The sequence below is a fragment of the Hippichthys cyanospilos genome, chromosome 1 (assembly GCF_059441005.1).
Source record: "Hippichthys cyanospilos isolate Australia breed blue-spotted pipefish chromosome 1, RoL_Hcya_1.0, whole genome shotgun sequence".
NCBI classification, from domain to species: domain Eukaryota; kingdom Metazoa; phylum Chordata; class Actinopteri; order Syngnathiformes; family Syngnathidae; genus Hippichthys; species Hippichthys cyanospilos.
In genome coordinates, this window is record NC_142369.1 from 36562287 (window position 1) to 36577872 (window position 15586).

Below are 15586 nucleotides of genomic sequence, written 5' to 3' on the forward strand. Positions count from 1 at the left end.
GCAAGGCAAGCCTCCAGTTTACTGCACTTGCACAGATCCGTTATTTCTAAGGGCATATAGAGTTGGGTATCATCAGCATAGCAATGAAAACTAATAGCATGTTTGCGTATAATATCGCAGAGAGGAATCATGTAGATGTTGAACAGTAAGGGACCAAGTACTGACCCCTGCGGGACATCACATGAGACAGAGAAAGACTCAGAGATCGCATCACCATAAGAAACACTATGCGTCCTTCCCAGGATGTAAGATCTGAACCAAGAAAGTGCTGATCCCGAGATACCAACACATGATCTAAGACGTTCTATAAGAATATGATGATCAATAGTGTCAAATGCGGCACTAAGATCAAGCAGTAATAATATTGATGAGACGTTGGAATCCAAGGCTAATAGAAGATCATTCGTCACTTTTACTAGGGCTGTCTTAGTTGAGTGGTTGGCCCTAAAACCTGACTGAAGGAGTTCAAATCTATTGTTGTCTATCATAAAATCGCTAAGCTGTTGTGTTACAACTTTCTCAAGAATTTTGGCGATAAACGGAAGGTGTGACACTGGCCTATAGTTAGAGAGATCTTCAGGATCTAGGTGAGGTTTCTTAAGTAATGGTTGAATGACAGCCGTCTTAAAAGTCTCAGGTACAATGCCAGAGGAGAGTGACAGGTTGATAATATTCAAGACAGATGACCCTAAGACCGGGAATAAATCTTTGACGAGTTTGCCTGGATGCGGGTCGAGCATGCAGGACATCGGCTTTGCTGCATTAACCAGTTGTGTAAGACACTCCAGGGATACTAAATCAAACTGGGACAGGGTAGCCAGACTTTCATGAACCTGATTGTCCGAACTAGCATCAACAATTACAGTCGAGGTTGTGAGCGGCGCTGCCTTTTTTATTTCTTCCCTTATTAGCTGAATCCGCTGAGTAAAGAATTGCATGAAAGCGTGTGCTGAATGGAGGGAATTATGATTGACCTGCTGCTGCTGTGTTAGCTGCGCTACCGTCTCAAATAAATATTTTGGGTTGTTTTTATTAAGACTAATCGTTTTGGAAAAGTAATTTGTTTTTGCTAACCTAAGAGCCTCTTTATATTTCAGCAAGCTATCGCACCAGGCCTGACGGAAAACCTCGAGTTTAGTTGTTCGCCATTTACGCTCAAGTTGTCTACTTAACAATTTACACGTACGCGTTTCCTCCGTAAACCACGGAGTGTGCCGCTTCGGACGAGTTTTAAGTTTCAGCGGCGCAATAGAGTTTAGAGAATTTAAAAGAACCGAATTAAAATCATTCGCGAGCTTATCGACTGAGCCAGTGAAAGCTATCGCACCAGGCCTGACGGAAAACCTCGAGTTTAGTTGTTCGCCATTTACGCTCAAGTTGTCTACTTAACAATTTACACGTACGCGTTTCCTCCGTAAACCACGGAGTGTGCCGCTTCGGACAAGTTTTAAGTTTCAGCGGCGCAATAGAGTTTAGAGAATTTAAAAGAACCGAATTAAAATCATTCGCGAGCTTATCGACTGAGCCAGTGAAAGACGGAAAGGCAACTGTTGAGGAAGGCAGTAATTCAGAAAGTGCAGCAGTGGTTGAAGAATTAATATCACGGCTCTTAAAGTCTTGGTTGTGGACAACAAGACCACACTGAGCTAGGACTTCAAATGTTATAAGATAATGATCAGACATAACTTTAGAATGCGGCAGAATTGTGACGTTTGAGGCAGTAAGGCCATGGGTTAGCACTAAGTCTAAGATATTACCATTCTGGTGTGTTGCTGCTTTTATTATTTGTGTAAAACCAAATGCATCGATTATTGCTTGAAAAGCTACAGTAAGTGGCTCTAGTGGGGAGTTCATATGAATATTGAAGTCACCCATAATTAATATATTATCTGTGTGAGTTATTAAGTCAGCCATAAGTTCAGGGAATTCATCTAAGAATCCAGAGTATGGGCCAGGAGGACGGTAAATAACTACCACATAGAATGGTGGTGAGGAGCTCGATCGCATAACGAAAGCCTCAAATGTCTTGAAAGTGTGACTCGTGCTCGTGCTAAGCCTAAAATCAGATTCTGAAATTAGGGCGACACCCCCCCCCCCCCCCCTTTTTTTTTTACAAGGACGGGCAACATGTGAGCCCACAAAGTTTGCGGGTGAGGCCTCATTTAATGGTAGGAATTCATTTGGTTTTAGCCAGGTTTCGCAGAGACCAAGCACGTTAAGATTTTGATCTGTAATAAGATCATTTACAAGAAGGGCTTTTGAAGGGAGTGACCTAATATTTATAAAGCCGAATTTAAACTGGGACATTTTTCCCGGACTATTCTGAGTCCTCGTGTTGGTAGTACTAATACCAACAAGATTTTTATGGCTGGGGCTTGCTCTGTATTTTGACTAATTAAAACCTCTTCGCAATGTTAGTAAAGTAGGAATTCGATTGTTGACGACTACAGCGCGCGTATTGATGCTAATATTCCGCCTAGGCACTTTGTCACTAGTCTTACTGATTAAAGAGGCAGGGCTCTTTTCCTTAATCCACACCACCTCAGCAGAAGTCTTATCATTAGGGCATTCAGCATTAGGTATTGAAACAGTGTGTGGATTGCAGTGACCTAGACTAAGTATGCTATGTGTGTTGAAGCCTCTCCATTTTGTTGTCGAGCGAGGTCCGTCCCCTGGCAAGGAAAGTCTTGCCCTTAGAAGATTGCCGAGCGGTTACGTCCATACTCACAAGTAAGGTTAACCATGCGTGCGCCTCCTTCGTATTTTTTTTTTATTATCTCCTGCTTGGTTTCTATTGTCATCATTCTCTTACTTCTTCCTTTACCGCCACTTGCAATTTTAGAAGCCATGTCTGACAGATAAAGTTTGCAAAGTCTTCACAACATTCCTTCCTTCCGTTTTTCACTCATTTTCTCTCCTTCCTTCTATCCCGACCAGCTGTGCCATCAAGCTAGATAAAGGCGTTCGGCCAATAACATATCAGCATTTCTGTGATTGACGTGACGCCGGCCAATAGCATCTCCATGACTGAATCCACGACTGACACCGTGATTGAGACAGTGACTGTGACATTGTAAGAGCAATAGCGTTCAACGTATCCGTGATGAACGTCAACTTCTGAATTAGTTGACGTAGTAAAGCGAAAATAAATGTATGAATACAATGGCCGACATGTCGGATTGTTCGTAAGACGGAAGGTTTGTACGTAAGTGGGGGACAAAAAACTGCGGTCCACGCTCGTAAGTCGAAATGTTCGTAAAAGAGGGTGTTCGTAAACCGGAGGCCGACTGTATATTGAAACTCTTACCTTAAAACACCTCCCCTGATTCGTTGGGACCCGTCACTGGAGATCCGGCTCGCCGCAGGACCAACCCTAGGTGGCCGATCCTTCAATGGAGGATGCTGTCGACAGGCTTTTGGCCGTTGATCCCACGTCGATCCAGATGTCCAGGTCTTTGGGTCCCGGGTTTCGGCACCAAGAAATGTTGGGTTTAAAGTGGGCTCGATACCCCACAAATGACCCAAGGAGAGGTGTAAATAATAACTCAGAGATTTAGTTTTACCACTGCAGTGGGGAGAGCTCGCAGGAGAGCGTGACCGTGTGTCAGCCTCGTTGCAAAGTCTCTCTCCCCAAGCTCTCCGGCTGCAGTCTTTTATTGAACAGTTGTTCCTGAGTCGTGGTGGGTCTCATGATTCAATCTGTGGCATCACATGGCTATTGTACAAATGGCAGGTTCTACTCTCCCTTTGAACATTGTTGACAACTCACACATCCCAATGTCTATGCATAGACAATAGGGAGCCGGCACGGCTCCTGGAGCACATGAAACAATGCCGCTTCATCAGTGCAACAGCCAGTTTATAATTAACTTATCTTACATACTTAAATGAATGGAAATGCAACTCCAAAACCGAAACGTAGGCCCAAATTGTTAGTACACTGTTAGTACAATGAAAGAAATTTAACAGTAGTAGAGAAATAACTTAAATGTGACAAAAATAATAATAAAAATTCTACCAATGAAAGCCAGGTATTGCGTTTTATGCCGTGCTTCAACAGAATTGTTGAAAAAAAACCCAACAAAAATACTGAAACATGTGTGAACAAAAGTAACGTTACCCTTAATTTATCCATTCATCTATTTTCTGTGGCCTCTTATCCTCATTAGGGTCGTAGGCCTGCTGGTGCCCAGCAATGGGCAGTAGGTGGGGGAGACCCTCAACTGGTTGCCATGTAACTGCATGGCACACAGAGATGAACAGCCATTCACGCACCCAATCACACCCTAGGAGAATTTAGTGTGTCTAGTAATACACCTGACATGCACGTGAGCTCGGGGAGAACATGCAAAAAAGCTGGAGGGAGATGGATTTGAACTCGGGTCCCTGAACTGTTGAGTCAGATGTGCAAGCCGCCCTGAAAACACTCAAAGAGCCTATATCATGGTCGTTTAAACCTCTTTTTTTTTTTTATACAATTTTTGGACAACTTTTTCATACGTTTAATAGAGAAAGCATTGGGGAAAAAAACACTACAGAACTGATATATCAGTAGGAATGTTAAAAGAGATGTGATTTAAGTCCACTTTTTGTCCCATTCACGCCATCATAACTAGTTATTGTCCATATACTTGTTTTTATCATGCAGTTCATATAAATCCCTTCAATAGGCTTTCCATCGTCGCTCAAAAAAGACCTTGTTGTGTTGAGACATTTTCCATGACTAATCCAGTAGGCGGTGGCAAAGCCAGTGATTTTATTATAAGCAGCAGAGTGAGCCCTCATTCTCAGTCAGCACTCATCTCTCGTCCACTGAGATTGCGACTTTTCATGCTTTTCGTTAAGCATCTGTATTAAATTGATTTAAGTATCTGAATAAAAGTTTTAAAAACAACGGAATATTTCATTAAGGTCAAAATTGAAATCTGTGGTTTTGTACACCACTCTATACTGTCATTTATGTTGTATGGATCATAATTACGACGGCCAACACATTAGTGATGCACCACTTCTTATTATGAACATTATTTATTACACAACTGATTCAAATGATTAGCTCATTAGTACGCTCTGGGGGAGCTTGAAAATTATCCTAATCAGGTGTGTTTAGGAGAGAAAACCGGAAAACCTGCAGGCTACCGGCCCTCGAGGACTAGAGCTCGACATCTGTGGTGTAGAGCAAATGCAGGTTTTTTTTTTTTTTTTTTGCCTTTACATATCTGTAATATGTACTGTGTGTGTACGTGAGTATTTTGTGAAGAATGCTGATGAGATATGAAGTAACCAGTAGCCAATTGAATAAGCTACCCTTTTTGGTTTATATATTTGTAAATCTGACACTAAAGGAGTCAGTGCCTCACCAACCATGAATCTCACCTCACATCACTGCAACTGAGCAATATTATTCAATAAAAATAAGAGGTGTGTGTGTTTGTGTGTGTGTTGGTTGCATTGAGTGCGCGTCAATGAAGGCATCCTTGAGCGTCTGCCAGTCTGGGGGGTGGCATTAGTGTGGCATTAGTTGCGCTGCACTGCTAATCAAAAATTCTTCTTAGTTGTTGCTTTATTATTGACTTTCACTTGTCCACTATCTAAATTAGAATCAAACTATTGGAACAGGGTTTTTCTTTTCAGCGCATTTTTGCGGTTTCATTTGCTGAAATTTGACACTTCTGGCAAAATGCAGTCATGTAACTGATGCTAAACAAAATTTTGATTTGATTTATTGAACATATAAATATATAAATGTGAATCAAAAGAATGAATTAAATAAAATAATATAATTAAAGAATAGAAAAAAAAACGAACAGCAGATATAGCAGTTTAACATGTTTGAAAGAAGTAGAAGGAAGTTCAAGAACTTGTCGGGGGCCTTCCCCTTGTTTCATCAGTGGCGGTTTTATAAATTCCACAAAGAGCAGGCAGGTTTTAACAAGATTGTACGCTAAATTAAAAATGGCAATTGAATATAATTGTCACGTATGGGCATATGTCTGACTGTAAGAATCATTATTTATTATTCATTTGCTCAAACATATTGACGCTGTTTCAGCAGGAGATTACACATCTCAAAGTCAAGTTTATTGTCAATTTCTTCACATGTGCTTAACATACAAAGGAATCGAAATTGTGTTTCTCACTATCCTCTGCGTTTTACATGTACAATAACAAAGTGCAGGTGCGCAAGACGAGACAATCCTAAAAACTAGATTCTTATCTATAGTAATGTAATGTGCAGTATGTTAGATCTACTTTGCCTAGTGTTGCTAAACTAATAACTAAAACTAAAAACTAAAAATGAAAAGACAAGACAAGACATAAGTAGCAGCATATGACAAGACAATCCAACAGTACGAGACAAAACAAGACAACTCTGACTGTGGTTGTCCCGGTTGTGTGCATTTGTGGTAGTTGTTATAGTTCTAAGTGTAATCGCTAGTGCAATAGAAGTTTAATTATAAATAAATATGGCAACAGCAAGTCTGTGCAAATGTTGCAAGTGCATGAGCACTTTTGTTTTTTTTTTTTTTTTGGGGGGGGGGCAAGCAAGGTGTTTCTTCTGGAAAGGGCTGAATGTAGGAGAGAGGAGGGGAGAGAAGCGGGAGCGGAGGCTCCTGTACCTCTTTCTGGAGGGCAGGAGGCTGAACAGACTGTGTGCAAGGGTGGCTTGTATCGGTGACAATCATGATGGCTTTGCAGCTGAGGTGGGTGGTGTACAGGTCTTGCAGGGAGGGGAGTGGAGCACCAATAATCTTCTCAGCTGTCCTCACGATGCATTGTAGAGCCTTCCTGTTGTCGTCAGTGCAGCTCCCGCCCCACACGGTGATGCAGCTGGTGAGGATACTTTCGATGGTTCCTCTGTAGATGGGTGGCGCGGCACTTGCCCGCTTCAGTTTGTGCAGGAAGTAGAGACGCTGCTGTGCTTTCTTGGCCAGAGATGCAGTGTTGGTGGTCCAGGAGAGGTCATCGCTGATGTGCACCCCCAGGAACTTGGTGTAGCTCACCCTCTCCACTGCAACACCATCGATGGTCAGTGGGGGGTGTTGCGGTGGCCTCTCTGGAAGCTGACGGCCATCTCTTTGACCATCTCTTGCTGATGTGTAGCAAGAGGTTGTTGTCTTTGCACCATCTGGTCAGAAGCTCCACTTCTTTCCTGTAGTGGGTCTCGTCGCCGTTGGAGATGAGGCGATTGAAGTGGTTGGAGCTGTGGGTCACTGTGCAGTCGTGTGTCAATAGGGTGAAGAGGAAGGGGCTGAGCACACAGCCTTGTGGGGCCCCCGTGCTCAGAGTGATCCTGCCTGAGATGTTGTTGCCAACACGCACCACCTGAGGCCTCTGGCTGAGGAAATCCAGCAGCCAGTTACAGAGTGAGGTGCGGAGGCCTAGTTTGTCCAGTTTGCAGGTGAGTTGTTGTGGTATTATGGTGTTGAACGCTGAGCTGACGTCTATGAACAGCATTCTCACATATGAGTCTTTCTTGTCCAGGTGGGTGAGTACCGGTTAAAGGGCAGAGCAGATTGCGTCGTCTGTGGATCGCTTTGCCCTGCAGGCGAACTGATATGGGTCCAGGCTGGGGTCAGGATTTTATGTGTGACAGGACTAGTCGTTCAAAGCACTTCATGATGATGGGTGTCAGTGCCACCGTTGAAGCAGGATGAGGAGGATTTCTTTGGCACAGGTATGACGGTGGAAGCTTTGAAGCCTGATGGCACAATGGCTTGCCTCAGGGAGGTGTTAAAGATGTCTGTAAAAACATCTTTCAGCTCCTCTGCACAGTCTTTCAGCACCCTGCCAGGGATGTTGTCTGGACCTGCTGCTTTCCGGGTGTTGATGGCGGAGAGTGTCCTCCTCACGCTGGCAGCAGACAGGCACAAAGGCTGGTCGTGCGAAGGTGGTTGTGTTTTCTGTGGGCGGGTGTTGTTCCTTTCCTCAAAGCGTGCAAAGAAACTGTTTAGGTTGTTGAGCAGAATGATGTCGCTCTCGCAGCTTTGTGGTGCAGGTTTGTAGTCTATGATAGCCTGAATGCCCTGCCATAGGCATTTGGTGATGTAGGAGGTCACTTTGTCTGTGTACTCCTCAATATCTGTGATGCCATTGTAGGTGACTGCTTCCTTAAAAATTTCCCAGTCTGTTGACTCAAAGCAGTCCTGTAGGGCTGAGGTCGCCTCCTGTGGTCACACCCTTACTTCTTTCAGTGCAGGTTTGATGACTTTCACTCTTGGTCTGTATGTAGGCATTAGCATACTAGTGAGGTGGTCAGAGGCACCAATGTGGGGAAGGGGGTGGCTTGGTACGCTCCTTTGGGCTGAGTGTAAACACAGTCCAAAATTTTATGTCCTCTTGTTGCAAAGTGGATTTGTTGATGAAACATGGAGAGAACAGTTTTGGGATCAGCATGGTTGAAATCCCCAGTGAGGATGACGAAGCCGTCTGGTTGTGCTGTTTGTTGTTCACTGATAGCCCGGTACAGTTTGTTCAGCACCGCACTTCTGTTGCTGTTGTTAGTTGGGGGGATATAGGTAGCGACCAGCAGGATTGAACTTATTTCCCTTGGCAAGTAGAAGGGGCGACACTTTGCGATCATGAATTCTGCCAGAGATGAGAAGTGTTTGTATACTACAGTGGCATCCCGGCACCACGCTTCGCGGATATAAACACACAAACCGCCACCGTGCGACTTCCCCTCCTCTGCAAGAGCCCTGTCGGATCTGTAGCATGGTAGCTGCTCTAGTTGTATAGCGGCGTCCGGAATGTTACTATTTAGCCATGTTTCATTGAAAACTAACACACAACAGTCACTCACTTTTCGGTTTGCTGATCTCAGAAGTTGGATATCGTCCATTTTGTTAACCAGTGAACGAACATTCCCCAAAAGGATAGATGTTATGGCCGGGTGAGTTGGGTTAGCCTCTAGACTAGCTCGGATACCTCCGCGCTTGCCCTGCTTCCTCGTCCTGGCGCACCGCTTCCGGCGCCTCCTTTCCGGGGGAGGGGTAGCAGGCGAGTCCAGTGAATTAGCAGGCCAGCGTAGCAGCCCCAGTTCCCTTAGCAAATTCTCCAGTTCCGTGTTTAAAACTTAGCAAATCTTGCTTCTCCGGATTTGTAAGAAGACCCTTTGACTGTACACGTATTGTGGCGTAAACTGACCGGAAAAATTTTCAGACAAACACTTGTTTGACGAACAAAACAACGCATTGTCGGAAGAGCGAGTGGCCGTTGCGTCTACACGCATCGCCATCTTGAGAAAAAAAAAATCTGTAACAATTATACATTTTGTTAAACATATTAGAGGATGGTGAGACGATGGGTTATATTGAGCCATGGTCGTTCCCATGTCTCAACCGAAGGGATAATATCAAGCATTAATCAGTGTTTTACAGTCAGTGGCTTTAATTTATATATTTAAAACATTTCTGTAGAAGCTCAATGATCTTTGCTAGGAAGCGATTGCATCAAAAAGAAGTTGTAAAATGGTCATCTCAATTGAGTTACCCAAAAAGGAAAGATGAGCAAAGTCTGACAAATCGGTGGGAGCAGGTTTACAGGGCCTTATAATACTGAAAGTTAATGAAGTATTTGAAGACACCTGACTTGTTTAGGGGTTCTCAGTTGACATGGCTATTTCCATTTTGCTTAGAAATATTGTGACGGTTGTAGATCGAATCAATTACATCCACTTATGTACAGAAACTGGGTAACTATACTCAAACAGGCTTCATTGCCATTAAGGAACAATTGGCTGCTACATCACTCATGGCGTTTCAGATTCTGGGCAAACATTTTTAGAGGACGAGACACAAAAATTTTAACACTAGCTATTTGTCACACATCACAATATTGCTCCCTTTACCCATCAAGTCCTCAATATGTGATAGGTGATAGTACACTTTAACACCAGACCAACATTCTAGAACTGCGGTGGTGAGAACCTGAATGAATCCTCTCCCAGTACTGGCTTCAGCAAACTCTCGTCCCCTTGCATGATTGCGTTAAAGTGAATGAGTGTCTAGGGGCGTTTTACCCTTTTAAATTGGGAGCCGCTTATGACCTGCGTTCTGACACATCTTTACCAGGTTCTTGAGCCATCTAAGATGCCTCCTCTCAACGTTGATGAGCAGCAGCTCGACTCTGAGCCCCTCTCAGATCTGGCATCTCGTTCAATATGATACACAACTTGTGACTGTAGGTGAGAGTATCAACATAACTTGATTGGAACAAGGAGAGCTTTGCCTCTAGGCTCAGTTCTTTCTTCGCCTAGGTGGACCGATACAGAGTCAGCATCAATGAAGATTTCCAGTTGTCAAATCTGCTTCATTCTGCCCTCACTTGTGAAAAAGACCCTGAGAGAGTTGATTTCATTCATCTGAGCAGATTTCATCCTTGATATGATAAGGGCATTTGTTATGACCCGTGGGTCATATGTAGTTTTTGTTTGTGTTCTGCTGTGTTCTCTCCTTTGTTTGTGTGTATGTGTGTGTGTGTGTGTGTGTGTGGGTGTGTGTGTGTGTGTGTGAGTGAGTGCCTTTTGGTTGGAGTGTGTCAGTTGTGTGCAGGTCATGTCCCATTGGCTGGCTCTCAGTAGTAGGAGGGAGACGCCGTATTGTTTAACCCTTTTTCTCCTGTTTTTGCGTATAGTGAGCCAATTGTCATTCGTTTCCTTTTTGTTTGGCTAGTTAGTTAGGTATTCAGAAGATCTTTTGTTTATTATTTTGTTTGTTTGCTCTCCCTCCGAAGACAATAAAAGCTGCTGTTTTTGTCCAACACGTTTCAACAAGGGTTCAACAAGTTTCACAGGCCTTTTCTGGTGGTGAGGGTATGGACGGGTAGCACACACACATTATATCCCAGTTTTCCTAGGCTGGGTGTAACAGCATTCCACCCAGTTCCAGTTGAGGATCATGGCTTCAAATTTGGAGGCGCTTCATCCCAAATGCATCATACTGAGCTACAAATTTCTCGACTAAGAGTTGGAGATCACGGCTTGAAGAAGCCTGCACCATCACATCATTCACAAAAAGCAGATATGCAATGATGAGACTGCCAAACAAGACCCTCTCAAGGCTTTGCTGCAGCTAGAAAATTTGTCCATGAAAATAAAGAACAGAATCGGTGACAAATGGTATCCTTGTCCAAGTCCAACGCTCACAAGAAATGAATCTGACTGTTGGGGACGAAACTTTGACATTAGCTCCTTTCACACCAAAAAGTTCAGGAACTTCCTGGTTGCGGAAGTTCTGGGTCCAAAGTTTCTTGTCGGCGGACCACAAGATTGTGTTCATACCAAGGGACAGCGGACAGGGTATCTTATTCAAATTTCAAATTGGACTGATAATGTGAGGTGTGGACTGAAAACGCTCATGGTAGGTATTTCGCCAGTGACTCACCTTTTCTTGTAGGTGAAGCAAATTGGAGTTGGATGTCTTCTCCGTCAATACGCAGTAGAGTCTGTTCCAAAGTACTCATCCAAATATCAATTTTCTCTCCTTCCATTATTTCAAATGATTAAACTGGCGTCAGTGAAAATGAAGCGTAATGGCTGCTGCTGATACTGAAACAAGACATCCCCATGTTCAACCAACCATTCAGCGTTAATTAACACAGCACAGCATGCCCCCCTCGAGCTACCTGGCTAACAAGCCAAAAACCGCAACTAGGAGCTCAAAAGGTTCCGAGTAGAGGCTTAGTGGAACCTTCCCTACCTGGAACATTTTTTGATGTGAATGGAAAGGGGAACTCAACCTATCAGGGTACAACGGAAGAGTTCCTGCAATGTAAAAAGGGCTATTTGTAGTAGTGAGACCAAACAGCCCATATCAAGGGCCTTGATACCCCACACTCTTTAAGTACACTCCACAGAACTCCCTGAGGTACACAGTTGAACACCTTCTCCAAGTCCACAAAGCACATGTTGCCCTGGAGGATCCTGTTGAGTGTGTACAGCTGGTTCAGTGATCCACAGCAGGGACAAAAACCACAATTCTCTTACTGAATCCACGGTTCGACAACCCAAGGCTCCCCCTCTCCTGCACCCCTGAATAGACCTTACTGAGGAGGCTGAGGAATGTGCTTCTTCTATAGTTGCGATGCACCCTCCAGATCCCTTCTCAAAAATGAGGATCACCATTCTAGTCTGACAATCGAAGGGCACTGTCCCCGTTGCCCATTCAGTGTTGTAGAGTCGTGTCAACCAGGAAAGTCCTACAACATCCAGAGGCTTAAGGAACTTCGGCTGATCTCATCCTGCCTTGCCACCAAGGAGATTTTTGACCACCTTGGCGACCTGAGTTCCAGAGACTGGAGAGACCATTCAGACTTTCTAGACTCTGCTTCCTCAAAGGAAGCTGTATCAGTGTAATTAAGGAGCTATTCGAATTATTCGGCCCACCACGGTCTGAGTTGAGGTCAGCAGCTCCCTATCTCCACCTTACACAGTGTTGATGGTGCACTGCTTCTCCCTCCAGAGACATCGAATGGTAGACCAGAATTTCCTTGAAGCCGTTTGAGAGTCATTTTCCATGGCCTCACCAAACTCCTCCCACACCCGAGTTTTTTCCTTGGTGACCGCCGCTTGGCCAGCCTGTACCAGTCAGCTGTCTCCGGTTTCCCACAGGCCAAAAAGGCCCGATTGACGGCTTGATGACATCACTCACCGCTGACATACACTAGCAGGTTCAGGGATTGCCACCATGACCCGCACTAACGACTGCATGGCCACAAATCTGATCAGCCGCCTCGACTATTGATACGTGGAACATGGTCCACTCTGAATCACTCTGACTCCACCTCCCCCAGGACGTGAGAGAAATTCTGCTGGAGGTGGGAGTTGAAACTTTAGACAGGGAATTTTGACACTTTCCCAGTAGACCTTCATGATATGTTTGGGTCTGCCAGGTCTGATTGACATCCTCCAGCGTCGCCAACAAATCACCAAGAGGTGATCAGTTGACAGCTTCGTCCCAATCTTCACCTGAGTGTCCAAAACATGTGGCCGCAAATCTGATGATACAGCTACAAAAGCAAACAACAAACTGCGACCTAGGGGGTCTCGGTGCCAGGTGCATATATTGACACCCTTATGCTTGAACAATGTGTTTGTTATGGACAATCCATGACGAGCACAGAAGTCCAATAATAAAACACCACTCAGGTTCAGATCAATGGGGCCTTTCCTCTTAATCACACCCCTCCAGTCTCACTGTCATCGCCTACATGAGCATTGAAGTTCCTGTCAGAGAAATCTCAGAAAAGAAGACTAGGACAAACCTAGCTGCTTAAACAGCAAAAAGAGTAACTCAGACCAGCCAAGATTGACTTTTCTATGCCGGGTATAGGGAAAAAAGCTTGGGCAAATGTAACTCGTGGGTCTTCCAATGCTAGTTTCACTGCCCTGCCGTCCCCCCCTGGCTTTTATTGAGCAAAAGCATAGCGGATTACAAAACACAACAAAAGAGCCAGCCGGGCGCCACCGGCAGCTGGGCCAAGGTCCCGGCTCACACTTTTGTGCGTCAACAGCTCTATCTAAGGACAGGGTCAAGATGAACTAGGATTGCATAAATGGGTAACAATGAACTAAGCACATAATGATAACAACCTAATATATGATTCCCTTCACAGTTCCCCAGCAGAACAAGGGAGTCCCTAGATGGAGCGCTCTCGAGCACACCTGTAACCAAAAAGGGTGGGTACTCTGAGCTCTTGTTTGGTGCGTAGACACAAACAACAGTGAGGAACACCCCCACCCATCCCCACCTGAAAAAGACCAGAGTAGAATGATCAGAATAGGAATTTCATTGTGTGGTATTCCTATACAAATGACACTAAAACTCTTGGGTCTTGCAAAAGATTATTAGATTGCCGTTTCCGTTGCCCGGAGGTGGATCACCTAGAGTCCCCCTCTGGAGCCAGGCCTGGAGGTGGGGCTCGTTGGCATGCACGAGAAAAGACAGTAATAACTCAGCTGCATAAGCTAAAAACAAACAAAAAAAAAACAATCCCCAAAAAGTATATTCCAAAAAGTATATTAATAGTGACAGCCAGAGAATATTTATATGATGTTTCTTTATACATGTAGTTTCACCTAATGAAGAAGATGTCACTTGTGTTTTGGTGTACAGTAATCCCTCGCTGTATCGCGGTTCATCTTTTACGGGTTCGCTTGCTTCACGGATTTTTTTTACAGTGTGGATACTTTTTACAGCACATTGTGCTCTGAATCCTGATTGGCTCAGGTTTACTGTTGTCTCGAAATAAAATATTGACGCTGTACTGTATTGGTTTTTCACTTGTCAATTTATTACTAAAGGCAAGAGGATCCAAAGGCTTGCTCTCATTTCTCCTGTGTCTCCCCTGTGCCCGTGTGCGCTCAGTTCAGCTCACACATTACAAACGTGCTAGTAAGCACATTGATTGACAGCTTGGTCTCTGTGAGCCAATCATGTGACTCGTAGGCGTGCCAAGAGGAAACACACGTCTGTGTGCCTACCGAGAGCAATGGAGAAATGCACAGCTCACCTAATTCCAGGTGTATTGTTAGGATATATGAGGCTTCACTTTAATTTGATGTCCGCATATACTTTTATAAAAATCTTCTTGCTCAGAAAAAGAAAGAGCTCAACAACTACTCATAACAATGTGCGGGCTCAGGATGAAGAGGGACTGGGACTGTGAAATACGCGAGTGACAATGTTTCCAACTTTGTATTACTATATTAAAATGATTGTTTTAAACAAATTTGAGGCTTTAAAACAGGTTTTGATTTTTGGTTTTATTCTATAGTTTAGAATTGCATTGTAAAATATTTAAAAAAAAAAAAAAAAAAAAAACTGGCTACTTCATGGATTTCACTTTGCACGTGTTATTTTTGGAACATAACCCCCGCAATAAAAGAGGGATTACTGTACTCAGCTGAGCCTGTTAATTGAATACAATTTCAATCCAGTGTCTGAAATCAATCAGTTAGTTATATTTAGTGATACATTAAGCAAAATTATGTCTTCCTGTTTTTTATGTACTGCGCCTAGCCCATTAAACTATTATACAGTATCTGAAAATTAGTCAGAATAGAAAGTGGTCAATACAGCACCGCAAAACCTGATTTTTCACATTGACAATAAAGGCTGCTGTAACCTCCCGCAGATGATGTTTTCTTCTCCAGATTTTAAAGTATTTTTAACAGAAATATTAGGGCCACTACTGGCTTGTTATTTACTGTGTTTACCTCATATTTGCTCTGAGGAATGTTTAGGCCTCTGTGACATATCTTTTTTGTGCCCACCTATACATTTCACCAAGATGTATAATAAGTTGGACTCTTACCTAACAGCTCAAGATCTATAAAACTTCGATGGGGCCTGACTCTAGCTCGACATTTTTATTTTCCTTTCAGATTTTTCCATAATTATGGTCATACTTGAGTAAACTAGCTATCGTTTTAAACTATGAAATGAATGGAAATCATATGAACTATGAGTTTTTGGCCCATTTTTGGATATTTAGTGGGGTCATACTTTTACCTCCTCAGAGACATCACCATTAGTTAAAAAAGGAATTTTTTTTTTTTTTTTTTTTTTTTTTTTTTTTTTTACAT

General features: G+C 43.6%; 2 protein-coding genes across 5 annotated transcripts in view; one reads left to right on the forward strand and one right to left on the reverse strand.

Moving 5' to 3' along the window:
• ydjc (YdjC chitooligosaccharide deacetylase homolog) overlaps positions 1-15586 on the forward strand; it is a 68559-nt gene that overhangs the window by 10316 nt on the left and 42657 nt on the right. The window contains exon 2 of one of the 4 annotated variants that reach the window (XM_088410674.1): positions 13615-13678. The exons of the other annotated variants lie outside the window; for them this stretch is intronic. The gene's annotated coding sequence lies outside the window, so the exon portion shown is untranslated. The remainder of the gene's footprint in view (positions 1-13614; positions 13679-15586) is intronic. 4 annotated transcript variants of the gene reach the window in all.
• On the reverse strand, positions 1297-2995 carry LOC148430249 (uncharacterized). Its single transcript, XM_088410695.1, has one exon. The coding sequence runs from the start codon at positions 2305-2307 to the stop codon at positions 1297-1299; it is 1011 nt and encodes a 336-aa protein (XP_088266821.1). The 5' UTR covers positions 2308-2995.